The following is a 21,177-nucleotide window of genomic DNA, read 5'->3' as shown; positions in this document are numbered from 1 at the left end:
CATAATTTAACTGTTATATTTACAAATATATATGTATACATATACATGTATATATAAAAATACATGTAAATATAAGTATATTTTTAAAGTAACTAGCCCAGATCCAAACAACACGAGGTTCCAAGTTGAAAGGCCCTCCAAGCATTCAGTACAATGAAAACAGTCTCTATGAGACTCCTCTCCATAAAGTTTCAGACAAACTAGAGACACGGAAAATCAAAGTTATCTACTTGGATAGACTGAAGAATCAGAATGACTTTGGACTTCTCGGTAGAAAGAAACACTAAAAGCTGGAATACATGGACATGAGTTTTAACATTCTGGATGAAAATGACTTTCAACCTAGATTTCTAAACCCTGACAAACTACCAATATCAAACAGAATATAGATCTTCTCAGACTCAAAGAAAGTCTCCTCCACATCTCTTCTGAGAAAGCCAATGGACGGAGGATATGCATGACTAAAATAGGAGAGAACACCAAGAAGAAGAAGAAAGACATGGTCCCCCCAAAAGCAGCAGATGCCTCCGCGGAGAAAGGAGAAGGGAAGCCCCAACATGCTGGAAGAGCTGCCAGGAGGACAAGCAAGCAGGAGGCATGCAGGCCGTGAGGCAGCCCGTCAGCCCGGAGCAGGCTCAAGTCCACAAACTGGGGTACACAGACATCCTCGGGCAGGGTACGATGTGGACAACTATGCACGTGAAATATGATTAATAAGCCAGGACAAACAAAAGGATGTGGGGGAAAAGGTCAAGTAATGAGAGTTCACCCATTATAAATAGTGCATGGCATACTTAACTATAATGTAAAATTAAAACATGATTATATTTGGTGGGTGTGGCGATGGCAGCTATACATGAGAGAGGTTAGGAAGAAAGAGCTGAAATTTACCCTCCATGTTGCAAAGTAAAGTTCATGTGAGAAAAAACTAAGGTTTAGCAATACATGCACAGTATTTAGAGACAGAGCAATAGGTCCAGCAGCAGCCACAAACCAGGCGACAGCGTTGGCCTCTGCAGGAAAATGGCAGAGGGGACAGGCACTGCCTTTCTTCACTCTACCTTACACACCTCGTCAGCTCTCTCGGCACACGTCACCGGCAGGAACACAACTTAGAAATGAGAGCAGATGTTGCCGAGCACATCTCTCATCCGGCTTTTGCCGTGGGCCCTCTCTACAGCACTAAAGCTTTAGCAAGCAAATTTACAATAAGCAAGTCTCCATTTTTCCCTTAACTATACCACCATCAAGTAATAATGTCTGGTAAATGTCCGTCAATTTTTAAATAGACTGAAATAGCAAAACAAACATTATGAGAGCCATTCAAAACTGCAGGTTCACAGTAAGTTTACCACATGTCACTGCATCAGCTGGCATGCAGCGGCTCCCTCTGAAAATTAAAGTATCTTCACCTTTAAAGCAGCTGCTGTTTCAGGCAATTGGTTCCCAAATGATGGGTCCAGAGACAAACTTCACACCAGTCTTTTACCCACAGCCTCTAAACTAAACATACCACATCGAATACAAATACTGTCGGCATGTTCAACGGGAGGTCAGGGAGTGCCACAGCGTGTCTATGAAAGTAAGCCACAGGAGTGACAGCGATCCATTTAGACTTTGGTTGCCCGGCATGCCACACAAACATCACACAACCATATGGCATGTTACAAGAGATAGCTACAAACCGTGTACTTACTTTCTGCACATGTCACGTGCATGAACTGTGAAAATAATGTGTTAAACAATGTAAAATGGCCAAAGACTATCCTAACTCAAGTTCACAGCTCAACAATGCTGAGATCCTGTGCGGGGGTCTAACATGAAGACTTGGTCGGAAATCTCTGCTTTATTTTGCGGCTCAATATTATTTTAGCCACCAGACAACAAAGCTAAAATAGCTTTTAACACGTGACCCAAACACATAATTCCAGCTCCTCCGAAGTGAAGGGCACTTCCCAACTGTGAAATGAACAAAGACTGCTGCGCAAATGAGTTTGCTCTTATTGAAGTTATTCAGCTGATATGATGAAGGCATTCTTTTCATCACGTATTTTTTAGAGTTATGGTTAACATTCTTCTCCAATGTAGTTCTCAATGAACGCACGCATAGGAGGTCAACATTTTCATTCCAGGACAAAACCCAAGTTTTAGAAAGCATTAAGCAAATTCTACAATATTTTATTAGCCCTGTGGAATCCTGCTAAGCTGAAAAATCTGCTATGCTCACATAATAACTAAAAAATCTATAATGATGTAACAGAGGTCTAGAATAGTCAAGTATTGAAGTCAGCCATTTGGGCCACACAGAGCAGATATTGACTTTCCCAAACAACAGTAGGATTCTTTACAAGTCTCGTTCCATTTGGACACATCCCCCACAAAACAAAGGTGGCAGCCAGAGCCTCTGACACTCACAGAGCTAGACCTTAGGTAACTGTCTTGCAATAAATCCAAAGAAACCTGGTTTCAGCTTCTTTCATGAGCACATTTTTGAAGAACCGCCAGCCTCGTTCTCCAAGCACCGTGCGTTTACAGGAGCGGCTGCGACCATGTGTGTCCATTTTAACAGGACTACCTTCTCCATTTGGTCCAGAATTTGGGGGAAATTTTAGGATAACATGAGATAGCAGAAACCCCCATTCCTATTCACAGAGGCCCAGCTCTTCTGTAGCTTTTTATATATTTTTTTTAAAAGTATGTGGCCCTGGCTGATGTGGCTCAGTTGGTTGGAGTGTTGCCCCATACACCAGAAGGTGGTGGGATTGATTCCCGGTCAGGGCACATACCCAGGTTACGGGTTTGATCCCTAGTCAGGGCGTGTACAAGAGGCAACTGATAGACGTGTCTCTCTCTCTATATCTCTATCTCAAATTTAAAAAAAAAATAAAAAAGGATTAGCAGAAAGCACACATGACACACAGGCCTGGGGGCTCTGGCCTCCTGCCTCTGGGACCTCACCTAAAACACGCTCTGTGCTGAGGGGCCTCCAGGCCCCTTCCACACTGAACAATTTGCTAACGCAATCACAGAACTCACCATATAGTCATACTCACAGCTGGGATTGTTACAGGACAATCATGGCAAAAGAACACAAAGAAAAGCCAGCACTGGGAAAGGTGCGCGGGTGAGGACCAGGCACAAGCTTCCTAGAGCCGCCACTGGTGAAGTCACACAGGACGTGGTTAATCTCCCAGCAACGGGTGGGCACAACCTGGGAAAGGCGGTCTGCTCATTAGAGTCTCAGGGCCTGGAGGTTTTACTGGGGCTAGTCACACAGAACCCCTCTGCCCAGTACTTCCCAAAAGGTCAGGCTCCCTGAAGGAAAGCAGGGGCTCAGCTAAGGCCTGCGCCGCAGGGCACAGGGAACCACTCTATCTCACTCTTTGGGAATACTGCGAACCCTCCCCAAATCCAAGTTTCCAGATAGCCCAGGGCCAACTCTGCCATCAGGCGTCTCCAGAGAGCCGGCACCCGGCTCCTTCCTGCGCCCACCTCTAGGTCTCACCGCAGCAACCTTCGAGCGTTACCCAGGGACCCCACTGTGTACGCTGCCAGTCCGTCCAGGGCCCCGGCCCCTGTGAGCTGCAGAGCATGCTGAGCCATACCGGAGCAGGAAAGAGTCTCACTGCTTAAGGCCTGTTTTCCCAACAATGATCGTGACATCATCAAACAGCCCTCGCCTTCCAGCCCCTGCTCTGCCTGTTCATCTGGGTCCTCCCTCCAATGTTGCCCAAGAGATTGTTCAGTAGTTTCGTCTTTAACTTTTGTTCTCACCATAAGTGTTCTCACCATTCATTCAAACTCCAGAAGGCTGAGGTTAATAAACATGGGCATGAAAACTCTATTCTCAGGGATTACCTTTGTAAAACACATGAAGAGTAGTTACAGGCCCATCTCATTGTCTTGTGCACAGCTCAGGGCCCATAGTGAGAACGATACTGGGTCCGACATGACTCAGCAAGAAAGAATATAGCCCCACTCAGCTGCTCCTGGAACCCCTACCTTAGGGTGAGGGGCCCACTGTCATATCCAATTAAGGGACATCAAGACCCCTGAATACTTCAACATTCCATCCCATGTCTAGGTGCTCTGTAAACTCATGTCAGGATGAAGAAAGGAAAGGGTGGGGCAGAGAACAGAGCTTCAGGCCCAGCTCTGACTTGGCTGTGTGAGCTCACTGCATGTCTCTGGGCCTCTGCTGTTGCCATGGCCACGAGGACAGGCTCTGACCAGCTGCTCTGTGAGTCCAGTCCACCTCTAACTCCAAGGGTTTTCACATTACTTTCTCCCTAAAGGAATGGGCGGGGCAAGGGGTTTGGAATTCATTTGGTGCAAGGTTTCTGCATCACAGTTCCAACTATGCACATCCAATTCTCCATTAACTTTTAAATTCGGACACAGCAGAGACACCTGTGCACTCAAGTGGCCTTGGGTCTGATAAGATGCTGACCCCCCGTTTCTTCGTGGCAAGGCTGACATTACTGAACAGAAAACTACCATGTTTTATTAACCTCAAAGATGTTTTCCAAACCAAACTCATTCTTAGAAAGGCTCCACTCACTCAAATATATTCTAAGCACATACTATAACTAGGCGCTGTGTGTATATAATATATAGAACCATCTGAACCAAAAGAATGGTGAATTTTCAAAATCCATCCATTTTTCAATATGCTTCTAAAATCAGGGGGTGGCCTGGGACTTGGCTAGATAGTTGTCTTGGTGAGAGAGTCTTACTTTTGAGGAATTGGAATGGGAAGGGACCCCTGACATACGATCAGGACAAGATCTCCCATCGCCAACCCACTAACCATGTATTCTTTGAAAAAATTATCACAACAAAAGAAGTAGCGCAAACCAAAATGTTAACTGAAAAAGAGTAGGGGAAAGAGCAGAAGAAGGGAAAAAAAGTCTGAACTCACCGGGACTGTGGCAATCCTTTTTTACTGAGGTCTGCCCTCACACGTTCTCCTACATGTCTGTAAATTTCCACTAAGCTGTTTATTGCTGCATCTCGAACCTAGATGTAAAAGAAGAGATCTTACAGCTCTTGGTGTCATCCCACAGCGCTTCCTGCTGGGACACAGCAGGCTACACACCACCCCAAGTTCATCGCCATTTTACCAATGCAACTGTGTGTACAATCCTTTCTAGATATTTGACCAGATGAAGCCATGGTTAACAGTTTTGACTCTGCAGGTACAATCCCAAAGAGTAGAAAAAGGTTAGGTCCTATCCCCATATACATATTCCAGTCCATATCCCTAAGTCTTTTTTCATTCTTTAAGATGATGTCAGAAAACTACAATTTTCAGGGCATCTTTCCAAATTAGAAAATAATACAAATAAATAAATTACACTGACAATAAAACACCATGTACAGTGCCCTGGGTTTGGGTCGAACACTTAGTGAGTAAGGAAAATGGGCAGTACAGCCCGGTACTCAAGAAGCTCATAAATTAAAAATGGGGAAAACACTCATGGTTCTAGAAAGGAAATGGGAGAAATTCCATATATTCTACATTTAACACAGGAGAGGCTGTAATGAAAAACATTTTATACGAGAGTACAAAGAGCTGGTGGTGTAGGGAGGGAACAAGCAGACCACAGGACACCAAGAAATGTTTGATGGGAGAGGAAGGAACCACTGAAATGTGCCTGAACGTGCATTTGACCAGGAAAGGATCAATGAGGCAGCTGCCAAGCGAGGCGCAGCCTGCACCAGGGCCTGGGAGCAGAGTGCAGGGCGTGAGCCTCGGGAAGAACAAGTAAGCAGCCAGGACAAACACAAATATGAACGAAGGAGGCAGCAATAAATAAGGCTCAAGGACAGAATGAAATAAAAAAAAAAAAAGAAACTAGGGGAAACTCAAATATGAACTATCACACATTACCATTATGTCAATGTTAAACTTCTTGAATGTGAAAATGAGATATCTATATAAATAAAAGGCTAATGTGCTGTGTCCAAGGGTCTGACAGGTCGCTATAACACGCACTGAGCACCAGGGGGCAGGCGCTCAATGCAGGAGCTACCGTGATGCGCAGAGAAATGGCACCACAGACCTGGCACCCACAAAGCAACACTTGGCTTCTCCCAAGTGGGACACAGGCCCTGCCACCACCCTGCAGAGACAGCCCACCAAACCGCAGCCAACACTGCCAAGACCCCATGGCGCAAAATGTGGCCCACAGCCCAGCCCAGCCAGGAAACGGCCGCTGTGGGCACCAGGTAATGACGTCACATAGCAACATCCGGCTTCCTCTCCTGGCAGTGCCTAGCCTCCTTGCAGTTTCTTCAGCCCAGGAACACAACTTGCTTTATAGCCAGGGGCAAACATTTCACACTGTAACCAAATGTCTGTGAAGCGTTTTTCCTGTGCCTCATCTCATTTGGTCCTCACAGAAGTCCTGAAGTAGGTAGATAGGAGACTCAGTGGAATCCTATTTTCTTTTCATTAGCAGGAAAATGGAGATTTGGAAAGCTTAGAAACTTGACCCGACTGAAAAGAAGAAATGGTGAACCTTGAAAATGACTTCAGGTTTTCTCACTGCACAGAATACAGTCAAACACTGCTGCAGTTAAATATTTCACCCTTTGTTCTCCCTGCGTGATCTACAATAATAATCTGCTTCGTGTTGATAGTTACTGCTGTGTTGCTGACAATTACCTGAAAGAGAAGTTGGGGTGCTTCACTGGGCTGGAAAAAGTTTAGCTACATCAGAAAGCAGGTCTAATTAAGCAAGTTTATTCTCTCTCTATAAAAGGCTAAGTTGACTCGCACATGAGTGATACATATAAAGTTCTCGCTGGCACCAATCACATGCGTGTGTTTCAATCTGTCATTGTCGATGGTGAATTTGGTTGACACTTCTATTATAGAGAAAGGGCGAATAGCGATATTAAAATATTTCTTCTAATTTCCTTTCAATGTGCATGAATCCGTGCACCAGGCCACTAGTGCTTATATAAGAAAATGTCCTGTTGTTAGGAGATGCACAGTATAAAGCATCAGGACTAAAAATATCATGTCTGTAAGACACTTTCAAATGTTCAGAAAAAAGAGTATTTCTGTCTTCCTCAAACTCACCACAAGAAGGAACCCTAACATTTCAGGCCATAGGACTGCACAAGACAAGAGCCCCACATGTTCAGCACTACCTGCCGGGCCTGAGTTGAATGCTTTACAGAATCTGAGGTCTTTACATCTGCAGCCATCCTCACTGGGCCTCTGCGGACCGTGTCATGGGGTTTGGGGTGGTGAGGCCAGCCACCTGCTGGGCCCACAGCAGGTGACCGGCAGGGCGGGGAGCTGGCTGCCGCCTGAGTGCAGGCCCACATCCTTCTCACCTTAGAACACGGCCTTCCACTGAGGGTGTCAAAATAGAGAACCCTGTGAATCTTACAACGTAAGGGAGGGCTTCAGCTCCAGAGAAAGGAAGGGTGCGGTAAGCTGATGGGAAGCAAACCTACCCTCTCCTGGGAGAACAGCCCCAGCCCCAGCCAGCCTGCCTTGGAGAGCAGGAGCCACACCCCTGCAGACTGGGCGGGGCCTCGAGTGCACTGCGCGCACTACCAGGGGCCTGCAGCCCTGGGCACAGGCTCCCGGCTCGGAGCACAGCTGGCTCAGCCCAGTCCAGGTCCAGCCGCAGGGAGTGCTGAGACCAACAGTCCGCAGACACTTAGATGCGCACTGAAGTCCTTATCTAGAACAGAGACTTCCTATGGTGTGTGACGTCTCAGCCCGCTGCCTTTGACGGAGCCCCTGTCCTCCTAGCTCTGCAAACTGCCCTCCGGGAAGGAAACCCTGTCCTCAGCTCAGGAGGTAAAATCTCAGTGTAACCCAGGGAAGGGATGGGGTTCCCGCAGGAAACCTGAGGGGTGGGAGGGCCGCAGGGAACTCAGGAGCGTGTGTCTTCGCCCTTGCAAAGAGAAATGCAGGACACACCAAAAACACGCGACGCTGAGGGAAAGGGGTCGCTGACGGGCACTTGGTAACATGAGAACCACTCGCTCCTGGTGGACAGGAGGGAATACAGTGTTAAGGTTATGTTTGAAAAGTCTTATCTTTTACAGTATTTAAGAATTAAATGAGCACGACACGTATGGCTCAGTGGTTGAGCATCAACCTATAAACCTCCTTCACGCCCCCTGCTGGGGATGGAGCCCACAACCCAGGCATGTGGGCTAAAATTATCAGGGCACATGCCTGGGTTGTGGGCTCCATCCCCAATAGGGGGCGTGAAGGAGGTGGCCAATCAATGATTCTCATTATTGATGTTTCTATCTCTGTCCCTCTCCTTCCTCTCTGAACTCAATAAAAACTTTTTTAAAAGAATTAAATGAAATGCTGTCTAAGATTTGCTTCAAAATATTGGGCTGGGGGCGGGAACACAGATGGAACTAAACCGGCCCTGTCTCATCAGCTGCAGAAGCTCGACGACGGGCACCTGAGAGGCACTCTCATTCTCAGTGTGTCCATGCAGGCTGGAACATTCCAGTACAGACAAGCTAAAACAGCAGGCACACAGGAAGCGCCAGGCTTCTGTCAACCAGGCGGGCGGAGCGTGCAGGCGCTGGGCTGGCCCTGGGCCGTGGCCTTGGGGACAGCTGCAAAGACAAAGCCCAAGGACTGAGCCAGTCTCTGGGAGATGACTGTTCACCTACAAACCCGGAGCCCCTCCTCATTATGCAGGACAGTGCGTTCTCCCCACCGCTCCAGCAATTTTGAGTTGAAATGTCAGTTAGTCGGAGCCAAAAGCATCCTAAGCAACACTCCGTACATCTACCTGTGGGCCACTCCGAGAAGCTCGAGGGGCTTCCCACTGCGAGTCACTGTGCACTCAGACCAAATGCAAGTGAACTCGCGGCCTCTAAGGGCGGGGTGTCCAAGTCCACACCCCGTGTCAGCGCCTCCTGCAGAGCCAGGGAACTCCCCGCGGGAGAGCTGAAGGCACGCAGCGCAGCGGCAGCACTGCCCAGACACCACTGTCCTCTCTGGCCGGAGACAAACAGCTGAGCAGGGCAAGTCATTCAAACAGCTGTGGGGTGGACTGAACCCTCACACTCCTGGAAGGCAGTCCTGGGACAAGGAAGAGGAGCGAGTTACAGTCCTGACCCTCAAGGGCCAGAGACTAGCAGGAAAGACTAATGAAAACGTTAAAGGCAAGCCCTAGCCAGTTGCTCAGTGGTTAGAGCGTCGGCCAAGCCCAGAGGGTCTTTGGTTCCATTCCGGTCAAGGGCACGTGGTGGTGGGCTCAATGTCTGGTGTCTGGTCCAAGTGCGTGTGGGAGGCAACCAATCGATGTGTCTCTCTCACATTGGTGTCTCCCTCTGTGTCTCTCCCCCTCCCTTTCACTCTAAGAAAATCAATGGGAAAAACAGCCTCTGGTGAAGGAGGCATGGAGAAGTGGATAGGATCAGAGAAGCAGCTGGGGAGTTTCCCGGCAGGAGGGTGCTGGGGCCGCGCCTTGTGTGCGTCTGCGCTTGCACACGCGTACATGCAGACCAAACACGCCGAAGGCACGTGTGAGTATATGACCCTGAGCACTCCATCTGGAACACTCTGACTCTGTCGGATTGCTAACAGCTGCCCAGGGAGCACCAACCTCGTTTTACCAGAAATGTTCATCTCCCACGGGCCCTGCGTGACTATTCACATCACGTGGCTAAGCAAGCAACTGCATCAGGGACAAGTAAGGTCAGCTAGCCAGGCTGGCTTTCTGCTCCACTAGAGGGTGCCGCAGCAGCAGGACCCTCCAGTGCGGCCTCGAAAAGGCCTTTTCCACAGAAAACAAAAATGGAGACACCACCAAAAAGGGGAGGGGGCTATAACTCATTTGATAATTTAGAATTTTTTAATTAATGCTGAACATAAAGTATGATACCATAAGTAAAAATATCTAACAACTGTATTTGGATTTTAACTATATATTTTCAATGCGGCTGGGTAAGAGATGAGTGGAGAGAAGGAGGCGCCAGCCGGGGAGAGAGACGGTGGGGCAGCAAGCCGACACCAGGTGGAAAGAAACACGGCAGAGCAGCCGGCGAGAGGGTACGAAAATGCAGCTGGGGTTCAGGGCCAAGAAGAAAGGATGAGACAACGAATGGGAGGGTCCCCGGAGCCGGTGGAAGCGGGGAAGCACAGCGTAGGCTCTCTGGAGGGACCTGAGCAATCATAAAGGCAGGCCTGTTCGGCCCTGGCTGGGACTTCAGTTGGTTGGAGCATCAACCCCGTACGCCAAGGTTGCAGGTTCGACCCCCCAGTCAGGGCACATACAAGAATCAACCAGTGAATGCAGAAATAAGTGGAATGACAAACCTCTCTCTCTTTCTCTCTTTCTCCTTTTCCTCCCTCTCTCAAATTAATCAATATACAAAAATTTTTAAAATAAATATAAATAAAATGAAGGCCTGTTTATTATACAACTATATCCTTGGTAAGTTTGTGTTCCTATTTTCCTATTTTCAACCCTGGAATGTTTTAACAGCCTGCACGAGCGAATGTGGACCAGAGGACTCGGCCGTGAAGGAGCTGGCCCACCGAGACCTGCAGGAGCCCAGCCCTGCCCAGCCTGGGGAGGCGGCACCTGGCCACGGTTACCCACTCCCCTCCCTCCCTTCAGCTCAGGACGTGGGGCCTCGTTTTTGTGTTTTGTTTTGTTTTTTAACTTAGGTAAAATTTATATAAAATATCTACAGTTGTCAGGGTTCGAGGAGTTTCCACAGGTGTACACACCAGTATGGCCGAGACCCAAAGCAAACCATGAACCATGAATCCAGGCCTGGAGAAGTCCCCTCACAATTTCCGGTCAATCCCCTCCCACAGGCAGTGTTCGCCTCCAGTCCGCGTTGGGCATCCTCCCCAAGGCCCACCCTCTTCCGGCTGCAGAGCCGGTGCCAGAGTGACGGGATCCTGGAGGCTGGTCTGGAGGACATCACTTTACAGGCTCATGAAGTCTCAGCCCCACGTGGAAAGAGGGCAGGTGGCGGCCACATTTACCAATGGCATCTTATAAATGCTAATGGGCTCATTCTCCTACACAATAATCAGAGCTCTATAAAGATGAATAGAGTCCCACCCACCCATCACATATACAGAGAACACCAACATGCATGTTAGCTGTCTAAACCAATGACCATTCTCATGGAAAACACTCACCTGGCTGTTTGGATCTCCAAGTAAATTACATATATGTGGCACAATCTTGTTTAGTGTCAAAGTATGTGCTCCAGAGCTGAAAACAAAAGGAGTGTTTTATCATCGGTGAGAAAGAAGCAGCAGAAGCCACTCTGCCCACGCTCACCCGTCCCCTCCGTGCCCGGGCCCTATCGCCCTCACACCGGCTCTCCTCTTCCCGTCTTCTCCATCTCTTTCCCATCTGGTTCCAAAATAAAGGTGCTGTGGCGCCCCTTGGCACTGAGCTCAGAACCGTGAGTGCCTCTCACGGACGTGGCCTCGCCCTGGCACTCGGGCCCTCTCCACCTGGCCCCAAGCTGGGCCAAGCCAAGCCCAGCCCTTCCCAGCCGGCTGCCTCCACATGCTGTCTCTACATCACTGTTTTGTCATGTAATGGTTCCTACTCTGCCCAGCCGCACACCCAACCACACTGTGCACAGCTTGATGCTACAACTGGCATTCAGGTAAGAAGAGCTGAAGAGAGACGGACGCAGTGGCTGCAGAGGATGCGACTAAGCTGCTTGTGGAGAGCGTGTGTTCACAAGGGCTCACCGCGTGTCCTCTGTGAACACAGCTCTCTCTGGCAACCTGGTTGCTTCCTTAGGATAAACTCTTAGACGTGAAACTACTGCGATCAAAGGCTAGAAACGTTTTTAAACGTTTCCAATACATTTGGCCAAATGTAATGGCACTAAAAAGGCTAACACCTTAGGAGGGGGAAATTTACATGGTGACAGAAATGTTATAATCCCAATTTTGCTTTTAAAAATAATCTAACTGTAGAGGCTGGAATAAAATGCACCACAGTTAACAGTGATTATCTGAAGGTGCTAGAATTATGGGTAATCATCATTTTCTTCTTTATTAAAATTTTCTGTAACAATCAGAAAAGGTGATTTGTAAATTGTAATTTCCATTTTAAAAAAGCATTTCCTACAAATAAGCACATGAAAAATACTCACATCAACAGTCATTAAGTAAATACAAATTCACACCATGAGATATCACCACACACATATCAAAATGGCTACAATTAAAATAGTGATAACATTCGATGCTAGCAGGGATGTGATGAAATTGATTCATTTACACACTGCTGGTGGGAATGTAAAATGGTACAGACAACTCAGGAAAAAGGTTTGGCAGTTTCTTTTAAAACTAAAAATGATCACTCAGCCTTCAGTTTAACACCGGATACGGCCTCTATCCGAGGACAGCGTGTTAAGTGGATTTTTGGAGCAGAGAGACGGCCTAGGAGCTCGCTCCATCCACACCTCCCATCCCCCTGGTACTGCAGTACTTCTGGGGAGTGGTGCACCCTTTGGGGACAACATCGCTCATGCAAAGGGGAGAAAGTTATTAAAAAAAAACAAAACTAAAAATAAGCTTACCAAGTGCACAGCCATTGCACTCTTGAGCACTGACCCAAGAGAAACGAAAGCTGATGCTGAAACAAACTTGTGCAAGTGTTTATAGCAGCTTTATTTGTAATAGCAAAAAACTGGGAATGATTCAAATGTCCTTCAACAGCTGATGGTTAAACAAATCCTGATACGTCTATGCCATGGAATTCTACTCAGCAATCAAAAGAAATGAACTATTGTTTACACAACATGTATGCAATCTCAAGTGGAATGAAAAGCCAATCTCAAAGGGTTACACTGTGTATGACTCCACCTACAGAGCATTCTTGGAATAAAGCCATAGAGGTGGAGAGTAGACTAGTGGCTGCCAGAGGTTAGGGACTAACTCCAAAGGGGCAGCGTGGGGGAGCCGGGGTGACGCACAGGTTTGTACCCTGACAGTGGTGGTAGTCACATGGAACTACACACATGACAGAACTGTGCAGAACTGCACTCACATGCGTGTGACTGGAGAAATGTGAATAAGCTCCGTGGGTTGTATCAATATTAATTTCCTGTGTTGTCATTGCACAGGCAAGATGATAACTTTGGGGGAAGGAGGGAGAGGGGGTTTGCACGACATTCCCAATACATTTCTCTACAACTTCCTGAAATCTATAGTTATTTCAAAAAAAAAGTTAATGAAAAAGCTCAGCCAAGAAAATCCTCAGGCCCCGACCAGACTTACGCATTGAGCGTGGCGATGAGGCAGACACACGTGCCTTCCCGAGTCCGGAAGTTCTTGTGCTTGAAGCCTCCCAGCATCCGGTCCCACACGTACTGCGGAGGCAAAGGACAGGTGAGAAGAGGGGAGGGGACTCCTGCAGCCTTTTGTTGAACACGGGCCAAGGAAAGAGGGACTCTCAACCGGTGCCAATCGGTTCCAGCCGCTACCACCCACTTAGTCATCTTAAGTCGAGCACACTGAAAAATGGTGACTACTTGTACATCAAGTTAAATTTCTTCCAAACACAATTCCTCATATAATTGTATTTCATTCTCCCAAAGACCCCAAAAGGAGGTATAGCTGTCCCCATTTCATGAGGAAAGGGAGGCCGAAAAAGGTCGGGTGGCTTCAAAGATGACACACTCACACTGCTCTCCGCCTGGACCAGCCGACTTCGCCCACCCAGAGCCCACCACCTGCTCATCTGTGAAGGCCAGTCTAGTTTTCACCTTCCCTAGAAGAATTTTTCTGATAACATGCCCCTTCCCCAGCAATGCGCAGCTGGACCCTGGAAGGCAGGTCTGTGTCCGGGTCCCAGCAGCCCCAGCTCACTAGCAGACAGATGAGCCAGGCCTCCTAACACCCAGACATCATAACTGCTCTTTTCAAAGAAATACAGAATCAGTTATATAAATGAGCTCGTTTATGGATTAAACCAAGCACTCAAAACCCATGTTAAGTCCACTAATTTATTCAAAATACATAATTTGCTATTTATTATTTCTTCAAATATGGGGGTGGGGGGAGCTATGAAAATTTCCATCTGAAATACATCAGATTAAAATAAATCGTCTTTCTGTATGGAGTAACCCACCGGTGTGAGGGGAGCACCGGCACGCCACGGGCCCCCGAACGTCCTACCTGGGGATTAGCAGCTTGATCCATGATCTTTAGCAGCAGAGCCTGGTCTTGCTCCCTCACAGAGTCCTTAGCATCTCCCAGTCTGTCTATTAAACTTGGCAGCACTGGAAATCAAAATGCAAGTGATCAAATGAACACCTGTTGGGGGTGGGGAGGTGTCACCAACTGTTGATATTTCAATTAACTGGGAAGACAAATCCTAGCCGAAATGAGGTCCATCATCTAAAACCACCAATCCCTACAGCACTGTTCTCCTTGCTCAAGTCCAGGGGAACTACTCTAAGAAGCAGCAAAATCCTTTCTGCTTGGGCATATGTGTCTTCTCATTCACACCTTCCTCCGGTCAAATATTAAAACAGATGTCAATGGAAGACACTGGCAGGAAAGAGTCAACTCAAAAGGAAATTCAGGTAAGAGAAGGCTCCAGCACATTCCCTTGGGGGCGGGGGCAGACACGTATGGCTCAATCTACCCTTTGTCTGTGTTTTAATTTTACATAAGACACGTGGTGCTTATCCCGCCCCTGAGCGGAGCTCGTCCGTCCTCCCACGCCTCCTCCACGCCCGGTGCGGGCCCCTGGCCGTGATCCACAGGCACCGGCATCCCAGAGGCCAGATTCTTCTCAGAGTCTATGAATATGAACCTTCCTTTTACAAAAGATATTCCTGACCAACTCAGCTAATTTAGGAGGAAACTGAAACACTATTAACATGCTGAATTTCTTAACGTTAAGGGGGTTTTGTTTGAATGGGAAAAGAGCTCAGCCTTATCCACAGGAGCACACTAACCAGAAAGTTAACAGAAAGTAACAGATATATGTAGACCAACTGACACAGAGACATCTGTGAGAAATGCTCGCACACACAGATCTGCTTGGTGCTCATGTCATAAAATCGCAGAGGTCAGGAATTTAGAGATGATGAAATTATCTCTAGATCTATAAAACCTGTGGTTATTTTCATTTCATTTTACTGACATATTGTTTTCCCTTCAAAGTAAGAGAGTGACCATTTAATGCCCGCTTGTGCGGACATAACGGAGTGAGACGGCAACAGCAGTCCCACCACCTGGAGGCACAGGATGCTGGCAGCTGCAGGACTGCTAGAGGGAAGGACTGCTCTGAGGGGGTCAGGGCCCAGCGGGGCCTGGCCAGCGCTAAATCAGGACAGCTGATTTGTACAAGAAATAAAAGAATTAGCAGCCATACTTCGTGTTAGCACACCAATGCTGGCAGCACACAAATGGAGGGCGGGGTCTGGGAGGGCAGGGAGGGCAGTGGTGCAGCCCAGCAGGAAGCTGAGGCTGAAGGAGAGGGTTGAGGAGTGGGAGGGGAGCAAGGGCGCTGCGGGGCGGTTGGGCACGGCCAACTGCAGGATTTGGGGAGATGAAGAGACTGGAGGCCAGAGGGAGGAGAGTCTGGGGACCCGCCCCACACTTGCCCACAGCTCACCTGTGCCAATCTGAGCCTTGAACCGATCCTGCAGCCGGGTGACTAGCGCGGATAGGATGTCCATGCCCAGAAGAGCCACCTGCAATGAATGGAAACACCGACACCCCGTGAGCAGCCGGCCTCAGGCCCAGGGCCCCCGCCCAGCAGCTCCCAGGGCGCCCGCACATTCCTGGCTCAAGCGCTGGACCAGGGCCCAGAGAGCGCGCGCCGACTGGCAAGATTACACTGGTCATCAAGAGGAGGGCTGCTCTGGTACAAACAGAGCCGTTTAGTTTTTAAAGGAAACGGTCGGAGGCGAAAAACGAACAAAAAGCTGCTACAGCCTGGCTACCCGTGAGCCGAGAGTGGGAGAATAAGACGCAGCTCCGCCCCTTGCTGGCCCCGCCCCAGCGAGGAGCGCACATGCAAATTGTCTCGCGGCTGGCGCGTGGCCTTCTGGGTAAAACCGAGCTGCCTCTTGGCTCCCTCAAAAGCCTCAGGAAACAAGGAGTGGGTAGTTTGCTTCGGGAGTTGTAGTCAACTTAAGTGCACTACAGCGCAGCGAGGCCGGGACTTGCAAGTCAGTCACCACAACCCTACCAGGTATTGGCCAGCACTGCCAGCGGCGCACCCTATAAACATCGCCAACCATCCTTTTCTTGGGGTTGCGCTACTGTCCAATGAACGTGTAGTGAGGGCAGTACTGCTAACGCCTGAACAACACATTCGCATCAGGTGGGCTCTGCTCTACCTTGGTGCAATTTTTGGAAATTACAAACCCGCCTTTTACAACTGACCCGCTGAAATAAATTGCGACTTAGTACTTTTACCGATGCAGTGTTGCTGCATGTGCCCTCTGCTGGTCAAACTCACCAGGCACCTCCACTTCCACTGATCTCAAGGGGACTCACTTCACCCTTTCCTTTTCATTTAATTTTTGGGGTGACATGTCCTGCCTGTGGGTGTTTTTTTCTTTTTGCTCAACCCACCCACCCCCATCTGTTAGCCTGCTCTCTATGAGTCTGTCTATTTTTTTTGGCATCTCAAATTTCAGTATTTCTGTTTTACTTTCTTTTACTTAACCCAGTTTGTAGGCTGCATGTTCACTTCAAAATAGGCAAATAACTCACTTCACAAATATGCCTTTGTACTTCAACATCAGGAATTAGACTATTGAGCCATGATGGCAAGATCCATTAGCCATCATGAAAATGATGGCAATACAAATCCTGGGGAGTCACACCAGGCATAGAATTTCTTTAGTAAAGACTTAGCTTTTGCCCTCACCAGTTTGGCTCAGTGGATAGAGCATCGGCCTGTGGACTCGAGTCCCAGGTTCGATTCCGGTCAATGGCATGTACCTTGGTTTCGGGCACATCCCCAGTAGGGGGTGTACAGGAGGCAGCTGATCGATGTTTCTCTCTCATCGATGTTTCTAACTCTCTATCCCTCTCCCTTCCTCTCTGTAAAAAAATCAATAAAAAATATATATTAAAAAAAGTAAAAGACTTAGCTTTTGTCAAGCAAGCCCTGGCCCTTGTTTCTGCACATCTAGTTAACACACCTTTGAAATAAGTGTAACCACCCTCAAGAGGGCACATTATCTTGTTAACTGGAATAGTTCCTGTAATCCAATCTCCACCTTGCTTCCTCCCACCTCCATATAATCCTTCCTTAATTCCAAATGCATACAATAACCTCAAAACTGTTACTCTCCAGAGCACTCGAGATCTTGCTCCCCGGCATATATCGTCAGTTTTGGCTCAAATAAAATAATAAAAACCTCTATAGGTTTGAACATTTCTTACATTGACAAGACTAAAAACAGAGAGTGGGGGAAAATGGCGACGGAATAGAGTCGGGTTTGGAGTCTGTTCCTGGGGCGGAGAGTCGGAGCAGCAGAGGCTCGCAGAGGGAGTGTATGTGGGCAAGCCAAGGGACAGCTGAACTCCAGGAGAAGGCGGGGGAGTGCTGGGCAGTGTTCCTCTGACCGCGCAGCACCCACAGGGGCTGGGTCCCCTCCTGGAGCTGCGGGCTCGCCGGGCGCCTCGCCATCTTGCAAGGAAAGGAGGATTTTCTTGGAAACCTGACTTTCCGCGACAACTGCAAACACTGAGCTGCTGGGAGCACCAGACCACCGGTCCCCTATCAGCGCAAACATCCGGATTCAAAGAAACTCTTCACTGCACCACGGAAAGGTCAGATTTCGCCTGAAATGAGGGGCGGTTTCTAATCCCCGCGGTGGGTGAGGGAAGCCCTGGGTGAGGGAAGCGCGGCAGCCGCAGGACCGCAGGACCGGCAGGAGCCGGGAGGTCTGTGCCTAGAAAAATCGGCGGCAGTTGGAACTGCCCTGATCCGTGAATGAGGAGGGGGGTCTTCTGAGCTGCTAACAGAAGTGACCTCTTGAAAGCAACTCATTTTAATCTGACGAGGAGGGTCAGACTAAGAATTTTCAAAGGAGTGCAGGCTCCTTAGTCTGGGGCACAGACCCACGGTCCGCACACCTGGGCTCTTTCCGACTCTGATTGCTAAGCCCAATACAGAGGCAAACCCAGGTGGAAACCCTGAAAGACTGCAGGGGGAAGGTGTTTTTTCGGAACCTGGGGCCAGAGCTGCGTGTGACCATCAGAGAGGCAGCTCTGAGGCGCACACCTCCACAAACCGGTAGTGAGTGCCATAGAAGGGGAAAAAAAAAAAAAAAAGAAAAAAGAGCTAGAGAGGCCCAGAAGTCAATTCAGAAACACTGCCACCCAGGGGCTGAAACGCTAATTGTCTCTGGTGTAATTAAAAATAAATACGAGAAATTAAGACACGGCTGGCTTAAAAAGCAGGACTGGCTTCCAACACTGAGGAGCCCTGGAATGAAGCTGAACTGAAATACCGCCCAGACTGGGAAAAAGGCGTACCAAACAGAATAATAGAGGAAGTGAATGACAGCCGCTACTGCACATTTTAGTCTTCCTATTTTTTAATTTTCAATTCTTTTTTCAATTTTTAAAATTTTTTATTCTCATATTTTTTTATTTTCATTTTTTGCATCTTTTACTTAAGAAACTAATTTTTTTTCTTTTTCCTCACTCGATTTTCACCTTTTTAATTATTACATTTTTATTTTCAATCAACACTATTATTACTATTATTTTACTTTTTTTTTTTTTTTTTTAATGTCATTTGATTTTCTCTTTCTTTTTTTTTTTTGGATTAGTGTCCTACATTCGATTTGCATCTTTCCCTTACAATCGCTTTACCCTATCTCAAAGCTAACATTATGCCATCACTCTCCTCCTAACCTTTCCCATTTTGGTCCCCAGTTTATCTTAACCCTTTCTGGCTTTAGATTTTCCCTACTTTTTCAGTTTACTCCCTGCTAAAACTTCACCCTACTTATATATCTAATTCCCAACCCCCTGCTCCAAATCCATACAAACCTCTCTCTACGCTACCTTAAAAAAATTATTTTTCTCTCGGGCCTTTTGTTGTTGTTTGCTTGAATGTTGATTAGATTGAATTTTTATGCTTTTTTATGAGATAGTTTTGATTATTCTTTTTGTTGGTTTGGTTGGTTCTTTTGTTTGCTTTGTTTTTGTTTGTTTTTTACTTTTGTTTTCCCTTGCCTCACTTGATATTATCTGCTGTTGCAGTTTGTATTAATCTCCAGGCTCGTGTTGCTGGAATTTGCTGGGAATAGTGGTTGTTCTAGTGGAGTTTACTCCCCATATATATAGTTTGTTCCCCTTTTCTCTCTTAGTATCATTCTTGTCTCTCTTACTTTTTTTTTCTTTTTTTTTTCTTTTCTGTTATTTCTTTTTCTTTTCTTTCTTTCTGCTCTTTTCCCAAGTTCAGATTCACACTCGTTGTTTTTTTTGTTTTGTTTTTTTTTTTTTTTTCGTTGTTGTTCTTTCTTTTTACCCTCCCTCTTCCACTCCTATTCCCTAATTTGTCTTTCTCTGGTGGTTACCTTTATTGGAGGTTATTAATATCGTGAATACAATTCTGTTCAGTGCCTTGTCTGTTGTGCCTGGTTGTGTTGTATTTTATACCTTTAAATCAACGCCAGAGAGAGAAATCTATATAACCAGACATCCGGAGAAGAGAGACCATGGGGAGACAAAGAAACAGCCCCCACAGGAAAGAGAAACAGGCATCACCAGAAAAGGAAGTAAACGATTTAGAGGCAAACAACCTATCAGAGAAAGAATTCAGAGAAATGGTCATAGGGTGGCTGAAAAGGATGGAAGACAAATTCGACAATATGAGTAAGAACCAAGAAGAAATGAAGAAGAACCAAGAAGAAATGAAAAATGACATCGCTGCTGTAAAGAACTCAATAGAAAGCATCAAGAGTAGACTAGATGAAGCAGAGGACCGCATAAGTGAGCTAGAAGACAAGATGGAAAAAAATACCCAATTACAACAGCTTCTAGAAACAAAAATTAGAAAGATTGAGGAGAGCGTAAGGGAACTTCGGGACAATACAAAACAAAACAACATCAGGATAATAGGGGTGCCAGAAGGAAAGGAAACTGAGCAAGGAATAGAAAACCTGTTTGAAGAAATAATAACAGAAAACTTCCCTGATATAGGGACGAAAAAACCCACACAAATCCAAGAAGCTCACAGAGTTCCAAGCAAAATGAACCCCAAAAGACCGACGCCAAGGCACATTATAGTTAAGTTGGCAAACACCAACGACAAAGTAAGAATCTTACAAGCGGCCAGAGAGAGACAGACAGTTACATACAAAGGAACCCCCATCAGACTAGCAACTGATTTCTCAACAGAAACTCATCAGGCCAGAAGGGAATGGAATGAAATATACCAAGTCATGCAAAGGAAGGGTCTAAATCCAAGAATACTGTACCCAGCAAGGCTATCAATCAAAATTGAAGGTGAAATCAGGAGCTTCACAGACAAAAAAGGACTAAGGGAGTTTATCACCACCAAACCAGCAATGAAAGAAATGCTAAAGGGTCTGCTGTAAAAAAAAAAGAAAGAAATAGGAAGCAAAGAAGGTACACAGGGGTATAGAATAAAAATGGCGTCAAATAAGTACCTATCAATAATAACTTTAAATGTAAATGGATTGAATGCCCCAATCAAAAGACACAGGGTAACAGACTGGATAAGAAAACAAAACCCAGATATCTGCTGTCTACAGGAAACCCACCTCAAAAAAAAGGATGCATACAGACTGAGAGTAAAGGGATGGAAAAAGGTTTTCCAGGCAAATGGAAATGAAAAAAAAGCTGGGGTTGCAATACTTATATCTGACAAATTAGATCTCAAAGTGAAGGACATAACAAGAGATAATGAAGGCCACTTCATAATACTAAAGGGAGAAATCCAACAAGAAGAAATAACTCTGGTAAACATATATGCACCCAATACAGGAGCACCAAGATACATTAAAAAACTCCTGGAAGATATCAAAGGAGAGATTGACAGTAATACAATCATAGTAGGAGACTTCAATACCCCACTATCACCATTGGACAAATCCTCTAAACAAAAAATCAGCAAAGAAACATCAAACCTAAATGACTCACTAGAACAGATGGAATTAATCGACATCTTCAGA

General features: G+C 46.8%; 1 protein-coding gene and 1 non-coding gene across 2 annotated transcripts in view; one reads left to right on the top strand and one right to left on the bottom strand.

Moving 5' to 3' along the window:
- CLASP1 (cytoplasmic linker associated protein 1) overlaps positions 1-21,177 on the bottom strand; it is a 254,968-nt gene that overhangs the window by 157,336 nt on the left and 76,455 nt on the right. The window contains exons 3-7 of the mRNA XM_054723340.1: positions 15,621-15,699; positions 14,171-14,274; positions 13,271-13,362; positions 11,162-11,237; positions 4,922-5,019 (exon numbers count right to left, since the gene is read on the bottom strand). Coding sequence (XP_054579315.1) covers positions 4,922-5,019; positions 11,162-11,237; positions 13,271-13,362; positions 14,171-14,274; positions 15,621-15,699 — 449 coding nt within the window. The remainder of the gene's footprint in view (positions 1-4,921; positions 5,020-11,161; positions 11,238-13,270; positions 13,363-14,170; positions 14,275-15,620; positions 15,700-21,177) is intronic.
- Positions 16,247-16,371, top strand: LOC114232212 (U4atac minor spliceosomal RNA). The gene has a single exon (XR_003618256.2). It is a non-coding gene; the product is annotated as a U4atac minor spliceosomal RNA (small nuclear RNA).

The sequence above is a fragment of the Eptesicus fuscus genome, chromosome 11 (assembly GCF_027574615.1).
Source record: "Eptesicus fuscus isolate TK198812 chromosome 11, DD_ASM_mEF_20220401, whole genome shotgun sequence".
In the NCBI taxonomy this organism is placed as follows: domain Eukaryota; kingdom Metazoa; phylum Chordata; class Mammalia; order Chiroptera; family Vespertilionidae; genus Eptesicus; species Eptesicus fuscus.
Note: the sequence above shows the minus strand (reverse complement) of the source record. Positions and strands in the feature narration are given on the sequence as shown.